The sequence below is a fragment of the Bos grunniens genome, chromosome 2 (assembly GCF_055505025.1).
Source record: "Bos grunniens cultivar Pamir isolate PY7600 chromosome 2, Bosgru_T2T1.0, whole genome shotgun sequence".
Classification (NCBI taxonomy): domain Eukaryota; kingdom Metazoa; phylum Chordata; class Mammalia; order Artiodactyla; family Bovidae; genus Bos; species Bos grunniens.
This window is the reverse complement of record NC_141166.1, coordinates 11,153,179-11,171,717: the sequence shown is the minus strand read 5'-3', so window position 1 is coordinate 11,171,717 and position 18,539 is coordinate 11,153,179. Positions and strand designations below refer to the sequence as shown.

The window sequence follows — 18,539 nt, the reverse complement described above, 5'->3', positions numbered from 1 at the left end:
AAGGGAAAATTTTCTGCCATTATTAATTATGATTATTCAGAAAAATGTTATTCAAATATGTTATAGGCATATAGTGGTGATATCCTACCTTTTTGCAGTGTTTTCTTATTTGATTTTGGGATACCTGTTCTTCCTTTTAAAAGTTTTCTATGGCATATACTTATTGAAGATAAATTGAAATTAATACCTCTTTATAATTGGGGACCTTGCAAAACCAGAGGGGAAATCAGTCCTGACTTACATAGGAAGCTTGTGGCTTTCATCTCTGGGAGAAGGGAAATAAGGACGTGAGCCCCGTGATTACCCTGATTTTCTGTCTAGATTCTAACCATGGAGCAAAGCAGGGCAGGGCGGTGGGGAATCCCAAGCAGAGCAGATTCGTCTTACTGAACTGAGACAAATTGCGTTAATAGTTCAAGGGAGTCTGAGGCAACTGGAAGCTGTGGGGTGCAGTTCTGGAAGAAAGGAAGAATACTGTTCTAGAAATCTTCTTTGCCTGGGGTCAGATTATAGGAGGTTGGAAAAGAGTGAGCAGAAACTTATGAGCTAACTGATTCCCAGTGCAGGGAGGTGTACTAATTCCTATCAGCCTGAGTAGAGAGCCCATGTTGCTCACTCTCCAGCAGAGATCCAGTAGAAAGTATACAGTAGAGATCACTGAAGGGCCACGTCTGTACGGGGGCTAAAGAGCCAAGAGAGTAAAAGCTGCTCAAGATCCACCCTAACAAAGCTTAAAAAGAAACCTCAGGTGTACCAAATTGAACCAGAAGTCACTTAACTGCCAACCAGAACAAAGCCTCACATTTTTGAAACCAAGACAACAATGTTAGGTACTCAACATCATAAAATCACAACGTCCAACGTCCGGTCAAAAGTTACCAGGAAAATGTGGCCCATAATTAGGGGAAAAATCAGTTCGTAGAAACACTCAAAAATGATAGAGGTGATAGAATTACCAGACAAAGATATTAAAACAGCTGTTATAATTATGTTCAAATATACAGAGGAAAGGGTAAACCCGCCCTGCCAGTGCAGGAGACTTGAGACGCCGGTTTGATACATAGGTGATCCCCTGGAGAAGGAAATGGCACCCCACTCTAGTATTCTTGCCTGGAGAATTCCATGGACAGAGGAGCCTGGCAGGCTACAGTCCATTGGGTTGCGAAGAGTTGGACACGACTGAAGCGACTTAGCACATATAAAAGAAAATACAAACATATTAATTAGGAGGTAAACATTTTAGCCTTGCAAACAAATAGTGGAATTTGGTTTCAGTCTCTCTTATTTTTTATTATCTTTCTTCTCATGCTGTTGATGATTTGGTAAAATTTGAGTATTATCTTGTAAGTCTAAGTTACCAAATCATATCATTTTCTTTTTTCTTTTTTTTATATCATTTTAGAATTGGAAAGAACTTTTTAAAGATCATCATGTTTACCCTCTCATATTATAGAAAAAGAAATATTATGTTTCATTAATTCTGAGATGCATATTTTCCCCATATTTTAACATCTCTGGAATAATCATGCATCTTAAATTTCATGAAATACCGTAAAAACCCATTAGAGTTGTGACTTTTCCATAAATACTTACGATAGAATTCAAGTCTTCTACTTATATTACCCTGACCTAGAAAACTTCCCTTCTTTATTCTTTAAATCCAAATCCTGCCCAGTTCCAGTCTTTATTCCAGGAATTCTGCTCAGTTGAAAGTGATCTTTTCATCCTTCCTTTTGTCATAATTGACTACATCATTCGTTTGATAACTTCTGTTTACTATGTTGTTACTTACCTGTGTTTTATCTGTCTCCTCAAATTATAAGCTCTTGGTCATGGGAAGAATTTTATATTTGTATCATCTAGTGTCTGTGGCACCCCACTCCAGTACTCTTGCCTGGAAAATCCCATGGACGGAGGAGCTGGTGGGCTGCCATCTATGGGGTCGCACAGAGTCGGACACGACTGAAGCAACTTAGCCGCAGCAGCAGCAGCAGTGTCTACTTGATAAATATTCATTGATTGATAAGCGTGCTATAATTAGTAGTTAGCAATTAATGCAACCCAAAACTTAAAGAGTTGTTTACTGGTTAAAAGAACCATATATTTAACTGTATGCCAGAACTAAGCGCTAGATAGATGTAGAATTAGTATTTCTGTTACTACTACTGCTGCAGGGACTACTATTAATACTACAGTCATTGCTACTATTATTGTAATTATGCTGTGCCAGGTACTATGTTAAATATTTTATACATGCATTATTTCATTTTTCTGCACAACAACCTTAAACTAAGGATCATTTTACTGATTTTAACAGGTTAGGAAACAGACAGGGCGAGTACTGCTTGCCAAGGTCCCAGAACTGAAGTTTGGCAGTAGTGGGGTGAAATCCATACCTCCTTCTCTAATGTCCGTACTCTTGCTGCTCTACATCACTGCTTATTAGGTCTTTTGAGGGCTTTGGTAACCTAGTAAACTGAGAATAGAAAGAAAAGAAATGGACACGTACTTTTCCTGCTGTTCAGGGACTTTTCCTTATAAATCCCATGTTTTGAATGGTGGATAGACCTTGTGAGAGGAAGATGTACAGCTGCCCTTTGCTGCTCTTAGTCAGTTGCTGGCAGCTTGGCCGTTAGTGACAGATGAGTGTGTGACACTTTTTCAGCAATGAATTCTTGTTACAGCTGGCAGAACAGAATAGTTGCTATGAAATTTCATGGCAGTTTGCTTCATAATTCCACTCCCTGGTGTACAGATGCAGTTGAGATTGCTAGGTCTCTCTCCTCACTTAAGTCGGTGTATTAGCAGTCACGTCCAGGACTACTGCTCTGGCTACTCCATGACCAGTGTGTGTGTATCACCTTGAGCTGTCAGCAAAACATTTTGCTGAATTTCCTTTTTTGTTGTTACTCTGTAACCTTTTTTCCCCCTGGCCTTTCTCATTTGTATAGAACTGGCTTCTTTTTTGGCCTTTTCATCCCAGAGAGGGAGTAGTTACTACAGAGGGATGCTTGAAATATGAAGAGAAGCATAATAGAGATTAAATGCATGGCTAGAGAGCCAGCAGGATGAAATGAGACCTACTCAGTGCCTAATGTACGGTTCCATCCTGATTATCTCCTTCCTCATTTTCAAACTTGCTTCAGTATCTCATCCACCAGTGGGTGCTCCAATGTCTCATCTGTAGGGAGCTTAACGAAGTGCAGTAGAGAACCAGGAAAGAAGGGTTACAGCCTAGCTCCATTTTCTCTATCCCTCGGTGAGATAGTAAACTGGGAACTAGACATTCTCCGATAAAAAACAACTTTGTGTTCCCATATGTAGCACATGTCCAGGTTAGGCTTCCTCCCAGGTTTTCAAGCCCAGGTACTTGGAGAGGAATGCCTTTTGTATCTATCCTCATCTCAGTTTTTTGGCCACCACCAACCAGAGATCACTCATTTCTGTCATTGTCTGTAAATAAAGAAAACTTTTTTAAAAAGAGAATACTTTATTAGGGCTTGTGTGAGTTATTGACACATTTCTAATAATCTTGTGCAGTGATTTGTTGAGGTTTTGGTTTTTTTTAATCTATTTTTTTGTTGAAGGATAATTGCTTTACAGAATTTTGTTGTTTTCTGTCAAACCTCAACATGAGTCAGCCATGAAAGAAAGTGAAAGTGAAGTTGCTCAGTCGTGTCCGAGTCTTTGTGACACCATGGACTGTAGCCTACCAGGCTCCTCCATCCATGGGATTTTCCAGGCAAGAATACTGGATCTCCAGGGGATCTTCCCAACCCAGGGGTCAAACCCGGATCTCCTGCATTGTAGGTAGATGCGTTACCATCTGAGCCACCAAGGAAGTCCATATCAGCCATAGGTATACATATATCCCCTCCCTTTTGAACCTCCCCCCATCTCCCTCCCCATTCCACCCCTCTAGGTTGATACAGAGTCCCTGTTTGAGATCCCTGAGCCATACAGCAAATTCCCACTGGCTGTCTATTTTACATATGGCAATGTAAGTTTCCATGTTACTCTTTCCATACACCTCACCCTCTCCTCCCCTCTCCCCATGTCCGTAAGTCTATTATCTGTTTCTTCATTGCTGCCATGTAAATAAGTTCTTCAGTACCATTCTTCTAGATTCCGTATATATGTGTTAGAATATGACATTTATCTTTCTCTTTCTGACTCTTTCTTACTGACTTCACTTTGTATAATAGGTTCTAGGTTCATCCACCTCATCAGAACTGACTCAGATACATTCCTTTTTATGGCTGAGTAACATTCCATTGTGTATATGTACCACAACTTCTTTATCCATTCATCTGTAGAGGGCATCTAGGTTGCTTCTATGTTCTAACTATTGTAAATAGTACTGCAGTGAACAATGGGATGCATGTGTCTCTTTCATTTTTGGTTTCCTCAGGGTATATGCTTAGGAGTGGGGTTGCTGGGTCATATGGTAGTTTTATTCCTAAAAAATATGGAGCGCTTCATGAATTTGCATGTCATCCTTGCACAGGGGCCATGCTAATCTTCTCTGTATCATTCCAATTTTAGTATATGTGCTGCTGGAGCGAGCACGAGGTTTTGTTTTGTGAGGGTTTTTTTGTCCCAGAGCAGTTGAGTTGTTTTTCATGTTAAACTCCTGTGTGAATTTAATGCTCATTTGATGACGATAGCTGAAAGAAATCTGGTACTTGAGTACCCACGAATGATAGGAATAAGGTTTCCTCACTTATTCATAGTGGTGCCAGTGGTAAAGAACCCGCCTGCCAATGCAGGATACAGAGATGTGGGTTCAATCCCTGGGTCGGAAAGATCCCCTGGAGAAGGGCATGGCAACCCACTCCAGTGTTCTTGCCTGGAGAATTCCGTGGACAGAGGAGCCTAGTGGGCTACAGTCCATGGGGTCACAGAGTCAAACATGACTGAAGCAACTTAGCATGCATGCAGTCAGAGTAAAAGTAAGCCCCCATTTATTGTTTCCAGTTTTATTGAGATATAATTGACATACAGCACTGTATATGTTTAAGGTATGCAGTGTAATGATTTTACTTACATCCATCATTTCATATAGATAACAGAACTAAAGAAATAGAAAAAAAATTTGTGTGTTTGTTAAAAACTCTTAGGATTTACACTTAACAGTTTTTGTATATAACATACATCAGTGTTAATTATATTTATCATGTTGTGCATTATATCCCTATCACTTATCTATCTTATAACGAAGGTTATACCTTTTGACCGCCTTCATCCAATTCCCCTCCCTTTGCCTCTGATAGCTATAAAATTGATCTCTTCTTCTATGAGTTTATTTTTGAAGTACAATTGACCTGCAACTCTGTGTTAGTTCCTATTATACAGTATATGATTTGGTGTTTTGAAACATTTCAAACTGATCACCAGGATAAGTCTGGTTAAGATATGTTACAATACAAATACATATCATAGTTACTGACTGTATTTCCCATACTATACATTTCATACCCCTGACTTGTTTATTTTGAAACTGGAAGTTTATACATCTTAATCTCCTTCACCTGTTTCTTTCTTTCCCCCTGTCCTCTGGCAACCACCTATTTTGTTCTCTGTATCATAATTCTGTTTCTGTTGTTTTTTTTTTTTTATGGCACTGCCATACAGTTTGCAGCTTAAGGGATCTCAGTTCCCCAACTAGCAGTTGAATCCCAGTCTTTCCAGGTGGCCCAGTGGTGAAGAATCCGCCTGCCAGTGCAGGAGACTCTAAAGACTCGAGTTCTACTGCTGGCTTGGGAAGATCCCCTGGAGTAGGAAATGGCAACCCCCTCCAGTGTTCTTGCCTGGAAAATTCCATGGACAGAGGAGTCTGGCGGACTCCAGTCAGTGGGATTGCAAACAGACGTGACTGAGTGAGCACACACGCACACACATGTGCGGCAGTTCTGAAAGCACCAGATCCTAACCGCTGGGCCACCAGGGAACCCATTTCTATTATGTTTGTTCATTTCTTTTTTAGATTCCATATATAAGTGAAATCATACAGTATTTGTCTTTCTCTGTCTGACATTGCACTTAGCATAATACCCTCTAGGTCCATCCATGTTGTTGCAAATGGCAAGATTTCATTCTTTTTGGTGGGGGTAGTAATTTTACAGTAGTTGATTTACAGTGTTGTTTTAGTTTCTGCTATACAGCACAGTGAATCAGTTACACATGTACATATCCACTCTATTTTTTTATTTTAATTTTTTAAAGTGTTTATTTGGCTGCATTGGGTCTTAGTTGAGGTACATGGTGTGTTTGATCTGTAGTTGCGACATGCGAGATCTTGTGGTTGCAATGTGCGAACTCTTAGTTGCACCATGTGGGATCTAGTTCCCTGACCAGGGATTGATCGGGTGCCTACTGCATTGGGAGCCTGAGTCTTAGCCACTGGACTACCAGGAAGGTCCCTGTCCACTCTTTTTTAAATTCTGTTCCCATATAGACTGTTACAAAGTATTGAGTAGAGTCCCCTGTGCTATACAGTAGGTTCTTATTAGTTTCCTATATGGTATATAGTAGTGTGTATGTATCAGTCCCAAAGGTTTTCATTCCTTTTTTATGGATGAGTAATATTCCAGTGTGTATCTATGGATTGGCACTTGGGTTGCTTCCATGTCTTGGCTATTGTAAATAATGCTGCAGTGAACATAGAGGTGCAGGTATCTTTTCAAGTTAGTGTTTTTGTTTTCTTTGGATAAATATCCAGGAGTGTAATTGCTGGATCAAAAGACCTTTTAGATGGATAGTTTGGAGTATTTCAGACCATTCCATTTTGATGAATTAAGTTTTGCTAGAAATTGGAATTAAGACTGGGAGAGTAAAATGAACTTTGTGTCTGTTATTAGAGTTATCAGTGATAACCATGCAGACCCTGTGTAATTTAAATGGATTCATAACTAGGAACTTAGGCAAAGATGCAGATACAGGAAATATTTTATGTGAATAAATCTCTTTGGAGCTAGGAATATTTTGTAAACAAAATCTCAGTTTCATATAGCACCTCTCAAGCATTTTTTTTAGTGCAGCTCACAGCTGAACTGGAAAGATGAATTGAAAGTTTTTCTCCAATTGCTAGTCATCATTAGACTAAGAACTAGAACCCGACTCACAGTTTTAAGTGGTTTCCAATGCACAATTTTAAGTGTATTTTCTTTTGGACAACCAGATGGATCTTACTTTAAAAAAGAGCTTAATTTTGGCCATTTGAAAAGTAGTTTTTTATTTCTCCTTTGCAAATAAGTTCATATTTACCATTTTTCTAGATTCTGCATATATGTGTTAATATATGATATTTGATTTTCTCTTTCTGACTTCACTCTGTATGTCAGTCTCTAGATCCATCCACATCTCTGCCAATGGCACAATTTCATTCCTTTTTATGGCTGAGTAATAATAGTCCATTGTATATATTTACAACATCTTCTTTCCCTATTCCTCTGTTGATGGACGTTTAGGTGGCTTCCATGTGCTAGCTATTGTAAATGGTGCTGCAGTGGACATTGGGGGTGCTTGTATCTTCTTGAATTATGGTTTTCTCCAGGTATTGCACAGATGCAGAGAACAAACATATGGCTACCAAGGGGGAAGTGGGATTGGGGATGGATTGGGATAGGCGTATATACACTACTATGTATAAAATAGATAAACTAATGCGAACCAGCTATCAGCACAGGGAATTCTACTCAGTGCTCTGTGGTGACCTAAGGAAAGCCAGGGAAGAGGGGATATATGTATCTGTGTAACTGATTTACTTTGCGGTACAGCAGAAGCTAACACAACATTGTAAAGCTATACAGTAATAATCAAAACAAAACAAACAAACCCCAAAACAAAAACCAACAAAAAAAGGCAGTTTTCTATGGAATAGTTGATACTAGAAAAAACCAGTTTTGCAGGTCGAAGTTAGCCCCCCCGATTTTAGCTTTAAGAACAAAGCTATGAATAGAGCCTGAAGAGTAATAGAAGAAAAAAGGTGGTATTGCCCCTAAAAGATAATAGAAAGTTATGAAATTGCCAGATGTGAGTGGTCCTTGCTAGATGTGCAGTATGTTGAAGGAGTAAGACACTGTAGTTTAGAAGTTCTGTTCCCCTGGACTCCTTTCCCAAAACCAAATTAGGACAAGAAGGAACTTTACATTTATTGAAGGTAGGTCCATAGCTGGTGTCATTCATTTATGAAATTGGTAATCTCGCCTGGTTTTAGATCACAAGTAAGCTTTTATTCTTGGTTCTCCCAGTCAGATACTTTCTTTGTCCACTCGTGGAGTTCCATTTATCTTGCTAGCTTTTTTGAACATTAGTGACCTAAACTGGTGTATCAGTAATTTCTTGTGTTTGGAGAGAGTCTGGTTATATGTGTAGCGTCAGCCCCGCCCTGTATTTCAACAGGAAGTGGGCAGGTGCCTAAGTCTATAAAGAGGCAATTCTCCTTGTAATTGTTGCATGATAGTGAGGAACTGCTATATGCAACAGTCAATTTATACTTCTTTAAATATTTTGATGGACCAACTTAGATTACAGTAAACCTGAGTGTTGTGTTTCATTTTGAAATCAAGCGATTGTTTGACCTTTCAGTTGAGATTCTTGAACCACTGTGGAATGCATATTCTTTATCATAAAGAAATTTATCTCCTGAAAGAGGAAACTAGTCTACAAAGGAAGGCGCTTCTCATATGCCCCTATCCAAAGTGCTGTTAACTATAGAACAGTGGGAAATGCTGAAGTGAAAAGCAGAAGTACTAATTGCCACACATACAATATCCCCACATGTTCTCATCCCATGCTACTGCTGATCAGCATTTTGAGGGTATGTTTCAAAGAGGAACTGCCTTGAGAAGCATTTCTGTTGTTATTGCTGTAGCTCAGATATACTTGCTTTGGGATGTGACCATAGAAATCTGCAGGTGTTATCAGTGACCATGGCTCTAAATGAAACATTGCTTATTTATTTATAATAAACAGCTAGTAATACATGTCATTGCCAGAATGAGCAGTCATCTGTTTTTTGTCCTGCTGTTAATAGGAATTCAAAGTGTAGGGTACAGATGAGTGCATCTTCCCCCTCACATGCAGTCTTCCTTTATTACCTTCTTCCAGCTTCCAATCCATCCCTCTCACCTACTTCACCCCACTCCTGCTGCAGGCTGTCGGGAGCAGAGTTGAGAGTTCAGAGTGTAGGGTACATGTCAGAGTCTCCTTTTGCCTTAAGACTGGCCAAATGTGATATATAAATATCCCATGATAACTTCAAATACACAAACTTGTAGAGTCTTACTGTTGTGAAGAGACCTCAAAGAACACATCCAGTTTCCAATTCAAAGCATGAATCCCATCATGGTACTGGAAGTCCAAACTGGTCAGTGTACTCCAAGCCATGGCTCGGAGGAGATGGTTGAAGTCTTTGATTTATTCTGACTCATTCTCAAGTCCCTTAAGCTGAAAATAGCTGGGGGTGAAGATGGGGGTTGCTGCTGAGTCTGACTGGATGTTTGTCACTGGTCCAGACATTTTTACATCTTTGGGTAGCCAACCCCCAAATTGGCTTGGGAGGCTCCCAGAGTGTAATTAACTTAACCCCAGAGCACTGTCTGGAATGTCCTTTTTACCATTCTAGATCTATAGAAGAGTTTGATTCATGGACATGATCCATCCATCTTTACAGTACCTAGACCTCTCCTGGCCTTATGTTCAAAATGCAAGTGACTGTTGGCCAAGCAGAGGTTATGGCAGTTCAGTCAGTCAGTTGTGTCCGACTCTTTGTGACCCCGTGGCCTGCAGCACGCCAGGCCTCCCTGTCCATCACCAACTTCCGGAGTTTACTCAAACTCATGTCTATTGAGTCAGTGATGCCATCCAACCATCTCATCCTCTGTTGTCCCCTTCTCCTCCAGCCCTCAATCTTTCCTAGTGTCAGGGTCTTTTCAAATGAGTCAGTTCTTCACATCAGGTGGCCAAAGTCCAGCAAATCCAAGAATTTTAGAAATTCTTAAAGATCTTGGCTTAGTCCTTTTATTTTGCAAATGAAGAAACTGAAGCCCAGAGTGAGAATTATATCATCTTTGATTTAGAGGGCATTGTATAAATCATCCAGTCTGACCTCTCCATATCATTTTCTTACAGTCTAAGAATCTCTCCCCCAGCATGCCTAATAGCTGATATCCAGGGGATGATACTGGGGAACTTATCACCTCTGAAGAGAACCCATTCTAATATAGGACAGCTCTAATTAAAAGGAACTAACTTAATTGAAATCTACGTTCCTATAACTTTTATCTTCTCAATGGTTCTAATTTAATTCCTCTCCTATGTAACATCCCTGAAGGTAAGACCTTCTCAAACCCCCAAATTAGCAAATATCACTATAGTGTATACTTTTTCTAATCAAAGTAAAGTATAACTGAAAAAGAACTTTTACTGATTCTGTAAAGACAGGACATTCCACTTTTCATGTGTCCAAAACTTCTTTTTCTAGCTAAGAATGACTACTTTCTTGGTTTTCTTCACTGTCCCTTCATTACTGGCACTAGCATTTAGTTCTTTCATAGTACTTTTATTCTTAAAAATTTTTTATAAATGGCAAGATCTCAGTTTCCTGATCAGGGATTGCAACCAGGCCACAGCAGTGACAGCACCAAATCCTAACCACTAGGCAACCAGGGAACTCTCTCATAATATGTTTAATAAAGAAACATACATTTTATCACTTTGTACAGAACAATCAGGGGAGAGCTACAGATAGGATAGCTGAAGGATTGGACTCACCCTCACAGCCTGTCTGTGGTTTCTCAGTTCTTAATTGCTAGCTGTGGTGGGCCTCTCCATTCTATTGTCTCCTTCTCATCCTGGGAAGAGTTTCCCAACTGGTCTTCTTACCTTCAGTTTTCTGTCCCAATACAGCTTCCTACTTCTGTTAGAATGATTTGTCTAAAAATGCAGATTTGACCATGTCACTTCCTTAATTTAGTGGTTCCTCAACACCCAGTGCTCCACTCATTTTCCACTAAATGACGACTGATGATCGAGGAGTTTTTCTCAACTCGATTCCCATGAGAACATTAAGCCCTAATGCCAGTAGGCATCCGTTGTACATAATGCCTTAGCTTCTCTCCAGTGCATCTGGAATGGTGCTGGTTGTTTACACTCTTGATGAGAATGGAGAAGACAGTCACTCTAATCCTTTTCTCTGTTCTGTGGTTCAGATGAGGAACCCATTGTAAAAGTAGAGGAGAGAGAATTTATGTTCTTTAAGAGGTCCAGCAGCATGGCTGGGAGCAGTCCCCAGAAAAAGAACTCACAAATTTCATTGACGTCTAGGGTTTCATCTTTAAATTTATGTGAACACTGCGTTCTACTGCATAATATGTCCATTGTTAAAAGTGTTTCAAAATATTTGTCAATGAATAAAATTGACTTTACAGGAGGATTTGCCTCAGGTCCAGTGAACTAAAAATAGCTACCTTTTTTTCTTAGCCCTGTAGTGGACATTTTATATATGTTACATTATTTAATGTCTCTAGGAAAATTGCCCAAGATCACACAGCTAGTAAGGTGTCAAGACTCAGGGCACTAACCCAAGTATGTCTCAACTCCACAACTTAAAGCTGAGTTGAGTCAAGAGCCTTGGAAGTCTTTGCCTCATTTCCAAGTTTATCTTCACTGGAATGTAGGATTTCTTTCTTGGTCAAGTTAGTATTTTGGTTCAGATTGTGCATAATTCCACACTTCTTTTTAAGAAAAGTGAGCAGTGATGTGGGTAATTCCATTTAATAAGGACTCTTGTCTTTCTTTGGTGACTCTGAAACATGTAAAACGACTTTTTTTAGTAGCAGATTCACTTTTTAAATTCTTTTGTCTTGATGGATATTGAATACTGTAATTTTTTGATTACTCTAGCTTGATGTGGGAGCTGGGTTTTTTTGGCAAGACGCAGCTAGCTATCTTGGTATTGAAAACTTGCCCCCCCCCAGATGACACAGGGTTGCCTCCATTTGTGTCTTCTTACCCAAGGAACTTGGGAAAACATAAATGCTAAAGTACCAAGGTGTTAAGAGTGGCTTCCCCAGCTTCATCCCCGTCTGACATTTACCTAGCTATTTGGAATCCAGTTTCCATTAGGTGTCCAAAGAGAATGTCTGGAATGCCCTGTCAGTAGCCATTCGACACAGAATTTCAAGGGGATCTGGCTCCTGTAGCTCCTCTAAGATGCTGGAGCAAGTTCTGAAATGATTGCTAAGGGAGGGAGCCATAGTGGCTATTTTCAGTCATCTTTGGCTGTACCCTGAATTTCTGGTTCTTCTGGTAAGCTTGAAATTTTGGGAATCTGAGGGCATCCAGAGGATGCAGAGCCCTGTGAGCTTCTTTTATTTGTAACCCCTTGTCTCCTTTTCTGTTCTAAACTCTCTTTCAGTTTGAGTTAGTTACTGAAGCTTGCATGTTAGTACCCAGTACCCTTTACATTATGTAAAAGAGGAGAATCGTTAGACTGGAAGGGAAAGTCCAGAGTTTGGATTAGAAAATCTGTTGAATCAAAGGGGAACTTAGCTGAGGAACAGAATGAAAATTATTTCCTTAGACAGTAGACAAATATTCAGGAAACACCTCTGCACCCCAAAGATAGGCACAGCTGCCACACAGTGACTATCAAAGGGAGGTTCAGAGTTATGAGCAAACAGCTGATTCTCTTGGTTCTTGGGCTGTTGCTGTTGGTGACAGGAAATCTTGTTCCCCAAGCTGCTGGCTTCCTGTTTTATTTTTACTCTTAGCAGATCAGAATGTCCATAACAAGGAGCAGTCTGTTCCAAAGGGTTCTACTCCCTCTTTGAGCTGAAGGGCTTTTTTTTCTTTTGGTCAGACAATATGTTGGTTCACTTTTAAGTTCTATGATGTATAGCTTGGTTTAAGCATTTGGTGTTCACAGTCAACTTTTTTGGTGATGAGCTGGTGTTTTAAGATTCAATGTAAGTAAACCTCTGTGGATGTGTGTGGATGTGTGTGTGTGTGTGTGTGTGTGTGTGTGTGTTAAGAGGGGTTTGCAGTCTTGGGGAATTGAGTATATTACCTTTATGCTTTACCATTTAACTTGCCATTTTCCCTAGCACAAAAGCCTTTAGGCTGCTTCAGATTTCTTTAGTTTCACAAGTTAGGTGAACAGTTCCAGCCCCGTGTACCTTGGTTACCTTTATGCTTTACCATTTAACTTGCCATTTTCCCTAGCACAAAAGCCTTTAGGCTGCTTCAGATTTCTTTAGTTTCACAAGTTAGGTGAACAGTTCCAGCCCCGTGTACTTTGGCTATAGTCATATAGTCATTTTGTTGGATAAAAAAAACCTCCTCCTGTCCTTGTAAAGTTAGGAATTTGGTAATCTAACTCTGAAACAATAGCTCAGCGTGAACCTAAAGTGCTGGGGGATTTCCTAGGGAAAGGGGCTTAGCCGACAGGATAAGAAACAGTAACTGGAAGGTTTCCGGATCTGCTCCAGACACTTCCTGCTGTCTCAAGAGCCTTTTGGCCCAGGTGTGTTGAACCGGATGGGAGAGAGAAAGGGAGCTGTGAGTAGAAGAGAAAGGACTGGAGAATCTTACAGCACAGTGTGCTTGGCATCATGTTTGATATATTGAACATGTAAAATTTTCCTTGGTATTCTTTCATTCTGTCCATTTACAGACTGAACTTTAGTAGTCTTAATAGATACAGTATTTAGTTGTACATTAAGAGTCCTCCCTCAGGGAAGAACTGGAGAAGTTATGTTTTGATGTAGAACAGTGGAATCACTTGGCAACGTAATTTCATTGTGGAGCCTGTCAGATGACAGAAGCTCTTTTTTGATTCTCATAATTGATCATTTGGAATCTGATCTGTTCTGATTGTGGACACCCCTTGGTTAGGATCTGTACCATCCAGGACCTGCTGAATGGGCTGTTTTCTGACCATGCGTCCCTGCCTCTAGAGACTTCTGTTAGCTGGAGCATACTTGTTATTTTAGGGTTTTTAGGTTTTTATGCTGCCTGTGTACTCTCAGCCAGCAGTCACCAGTTCAGAATTTCTAAACTCATCCAACAGGGCTCTAATAGCAAACCTGTGAAAGAAGGGTGTGATGGGGAGGGCTTAAAGCAGGAAAAAAAAAAGAGAGATAGAGGGAAAGATTTTTTAAAGCTGTTTAGATCAGAGCAAGACAAAAGGAAAAACGACTCACACAGCCTTGGTGTGCCTGGAATTTGTGGTTGAGTAATACTTTCCTGTTATTTCTTTTTTAGGTTGTTTTTCATCATTCAGAACATTGCCTGAAGCAGGTCCACCATGCCGTTAGTAACGAGGAACATCGAGCCAAGGCACCTGTGCCGTCAGACGTTGCCTAGCGTTAGAAGCGAGCTGGAATGCATGACCAACATCACCCTGGCAAATGTCATCCGACAGCTGGGCAGCCTGAGTGAGTGCCGCAGAGAGCCTGTGCTTTGCCCTCAGGGGTCGTTGGTGCTCTTTATTTCCTCCCCTTCTCCTCCGTGTTCCTATTTCTCCCCCATCTGCCTTCCCTAGGTAGTGCGAAAATTTATCCCACCCTCACCCCTCCCCAGAGAGAGGCTTCTTTTTATACAGATTCTTCCCTTCAACCCTTTCTTCTACCACCACCCTCTAGGTTCCCTCCACCTCCCCCTCCACCTGCTTCAAAAGAAATCTGTGGGAAGGGTGGCAGGAAGGGCTGCAGCAGAAACTGCAGATGGAATGACAGAGCAGAATTCTCTGTGTAAAGTGGGAGGTTCACAGAGCAGTATCTTGGGTTGGGGAATGTGCCTGTAATTGCACAAGCTATTCGATGTAGCCTGACTTTGTTGAAGCCTCAAATGTACCAATAGTCTTTATCTACCCAACCCCCCCACCCCCCCCACCACCACCTTTCTTCACAAAGAGGAGTAAAGCAAACACACATTCAGAGAGATTCTGGCTGACTTGTCTACCTTGGTACACATTTAATTGTGCTGCAAGCCCCCAGGTCCAAGTTCAGGGTACAAATTACTTCTGTAGTCTCTGGGGTATTGGGAGTTTTGCAAGCTGTGTGAACACAGTGACACAGATTGTAGCTGGAGCCATTCCTCTCTAGGAGGAAGATGGGGGTTAACCTAGTCTATTTTGAAGCTGAAGGAAAGCCAGCTCAACTGTAATTTCTTTTTTATTTAATTGCTAAGAATGAATGAGACCGCCTTGAGTGGGGTACATGCTTGGGTTTGGATTTCATTCTGAATTGAGCGGATTTTGTTTGCTTGGAGCCGAGATATGGGAAAGGCAGATGCTTGGATAGGCTCTGCATTTGTCTAGTGCCATTCTAGCTCCCATAAGAACCTCTGTCAAAATGCCATTTTAGTGATCTTCCTTAGCAGAAGCATCTTAGTGTGAATTATTTCAGACATTTAACCCTCCTGTCGCATCACTGCCTTTCGTGAAAGCAGTGGAATATCAAGAAAGTCTGCATTCCCCTCCTCCCCCGCCACCCCAGATAGTAATAGCCCCTGCCTTGGCAACAGGGGCCTGAGGAGATAGAGGCCTGTGACCAGATGATGTATGGGGTCTGAGATTCCTAAGCCGTCACCCAGCTCAGAGGCCGTCTCAGTTGATCCAGGGCTTAGGGAAACCTGGATGGAGCGTCAGGAAAGAAATGAAACCCTGCCAGTGTCTGTCTTACACAAAGGAATGTCGACAGCAGTGCCACAGCAGTACGGCTGACGGGGAGGCACATGAAGACTGCAGAGAGCCTCACTGTGCCTTGAAAGCACCATTGCTGCTTCTGTCACCCTGAGAAGGCCAAATGGGTGGAAGTCAGTCACACGCGGACTCCTTCTCTGTAGGACAGAGGCCATCTAGCTAATGATGCGTCGTCTTCTCTCTCAGCAGGCGTTATGGTCTCTCTCAGGTGTTTTTCCAGGGTAGTGTTGCTGGATGCCATTGCTCACTCTCCCACTTGTGATCAGGCCACTCCTATCTTGAGGAAGTTCATCTGAGGGCCAGGGTTGGCCTGTGCTTATGGAAACAAGATTTTCTCACGTCGTAGAGCTGGCTGACCCTTTATTCATCCAGTAAACATGTATTGAACATATTTTATGTGCCAGGTGCTGAGAGGATACAGCAATAATAAGAAGTGGTCTCTGCCTTCTGGGAGCCCATAATCTACCAGAGGAGAAAGAAAGAAATAAGGGGAGAATGAGAGAGGGTGAGAAGAGATCTCATATTTGTTGATTGCCTACTTTATGCCAGGTTTTAATAGGATCTTGACATATAGACTATCTCATTTAATCTTCTTAATAATCCTTTGAGGTTAGATGTTGGCATTCCCGTTTTTCAGGTGAAGAAATGAAGGCTTAGAAAAGTAAGGTAACTTGCATGCAGACACAGTAGCCACTGAGAGGCAAAGTCAGACTTCCTAAGGATTTCTAAGCTTGTCCCCTGGCTCCCTGTCTTTCCCACCACTGCCCTGTATTAGACCTTTGCTGTGCCGTACTAAGTCTCTTCAGTCATGTCTGACTCTCTGCGACCCTGTAGACTGTAGCCTGCCAGGCTCCTCTGTCCCAAGGATTCTCCAGGCAGGAATACTGGAGTGGGTTGCTGTGCCCTCCAAGGGATCTTCCCGACCCAGGGATCAAAACCATGTCTCCTGCAGTTCCTGCATTGTAGGCGGATTCTTTACCGCTGAACCACCAGGGCAGCCCAACTGAACACTCACCAAACGATTCTTAGCCCACCTCTGGCCTCCCTTTCTCTGATCAACCTCTTTAAATCTATAAACCTAAAAATTGTGTAAAATCTTTTAAATCTTAAACTTATCTTGCCAGAGTGGTCTGCACAAAACTAAATCTGACTTTTTACTTTCATAATTCTGAATTGTTTGAATTTTATTTTATTTTTATTTATTTTTGTTTGAATTTTAAAAAGTTAAGTCTGTGTTAACTTTTGCAATTTAAAAAATGTTTTTAAAATAAGAGCATAAATGTTAGCTATGTATTTCATCTCCCGTCTTCCTCATTATGGAGTTACTTAATTTTAAATTCCTTCACATGGCATTCAAGACTTTAAGACATACCTTTCTTTTCAGCCTCATCTTCTGCAATCCATCTTCTCCCATTTTACAATCTTTTAAAGAGATTCTTTTAAAAAGGGAAAAAAAGAAGTGGGGGAGGAAGAAGGAAGAAAAGATGAATTGCCAGCTACGCATAGCTTCTGAGACGGGCCATGTACTCTTCATACTTCTGCACTGTGCCTTTGTTGTTCCCACTGCTAGAGAGCCCTTGCCATCTTTGCAGTGGATCTTTAAGACCCAGCTCAGGGATCTCCTCCAGGTTGGACTGAGTACTCCTCTGAGATCCTATTACTTGCTGTATTATTACCTGCCACATTATATTAAAAATTATCTGTATCTCCTATACTAAACTAAAAGGTTTTTGAAGGCAGAAATCGTGTGTTGTTTCCTTGAACCCCAGTGTCTATCTTGTGTAGTACCCGGCACCCAATAGGAGCTCAGTAAATATTTGTTAAGTGATTCGTGCTTCTATTCTTTCTGTCCTTCCATGCTGTCGGTGCACAGAGAATACAGGGAAAGAAGGAATATTTCCTACGGGGAGTGGGAACATAGCAGGAATAGGGAGAGTCAAGAAAAGCTTCATAAAAGAGGTTACATAATGAACCGAACCTTGAAAGATGACTAGGATTACGTCCAACAGAGAGGGGTGCAGGAATGGGCTCCTGTGTACTTCAGGCTTATGACCTTGACCTCATGCATTATATATTCTAGCCGGAAGTGCTTGGTCTAGTAGGGAAAGTCTGATTATGGAATGCATGAAGCACAAAACTAAAAATTTCACAGCCATGGGTTGCTCCCTGATAGCATATCCAGAGTTCTTATTTTCCCTCAGGGCAGTGAGATTGGCGTTTCACGTATTAGGTTGCCATGTCTTAGAAAACGTGCAGCCAACCAGCACTGAATCAGTATTCTGACCACCTAGGAGAATGGAACCTCCTCTTGGGTCATTAAGAAGATTTGTTTTCGTTTGAAAAATTCTACTGCTAAGGTATCTCTTGCAGAATGAGGTAGATGTCTATTATGAATGCCCTGATTTGATAGTGGATCTGTCTTGGTAATCTGAATGAGTGAAATTTAACTCTGAACAAGATATGTAAGTATCACACTCCTGTTTTCAGAGGTTGTAGTACTTTTTAGTACTTATAGAGCAGGGCATCAGACACGACTGAGTGACTGATCTGATTTGATCTGATCACATTACCAACTGGAATTATATTTTAAATTGGAAGATGCACTGGAGAAGGGAATGGCTACCTGCTCTAGTATTCTGGCCTGGAGAATTCCATGGACTGTGTGGTCCATGGGGTTGCAAAGAGTTGGACACAACTGAGCGAATTTCACTTTCATTTTCAAGCATAAGTCTTAAGATACTGAGATATCGATACTCTTAAAAGTCATCAGTATAATGAAGAATCTCATTATATAACTGTTTACGTTTTGGGCTTATTTAGTCCTATGACA

General features: G+C 41.0%; 1 protein-coding gene, 1 long non-coding RNA gene and 1 other non-coding gene across 14 annotated transcripts in view; 1 reads left to right on the top strand and 2 right to left on the bottom strand.

Annotated features, from left to right (window-relative positions):
• WASF2 (WASP family member 2) overlaps positions 1 to 18,539 on the top strand; it is a 92,521-nt gene that overhangs the window by 58,159 nt on the left and 15,823 nt on the right. For 10 of the 12 annotated variants that reach the window (XM_086330786.1, XM_086330795.1, XM_086330787.1 and 7 more), the window contains one exon: positions 14,269 to 14,441. In XM_086330786.1, coding sequence (XP_086186912.1) covers positions 14,312 to 14,441 — 130 coding nt within the window. In that variant the 5' untranslated portion in view covers positions 14,269 to 14,311. Of the gene's footprint in view, positions 1 to 12,755; positions 12,972 to 14,268; positions 14,442 to 16,113; positions 16,215 to 18,539 lie in introns of those variants that run through there. The other 2 variants (XM_086330808.1, XM_086330788.1) reach the window with 2 other exon arrangements.
• On the bottom strand, positions 953 to 10,917 carry LOC147377487 (uncharacterized). Its single transcript, XR_015138616.1, has 2 exons — positions 10,777 to 10,917; positions 953 to 1,188 (listed from the first exon to the last, which is right to left on the bottom strand). It is a non-coding gene; the product is annotated as an uncharacterized LOC147377487 (long non-coding RNA).
• Positions 4,463 to 4,569, bottom strand: LOC147377488 (U6 spliceosomal RNA). The gene has a single exon (XR_015154029.1). It is a non-coding gene; the product is annotated as a U6 spliceosomal RNA (small nuclear RNA).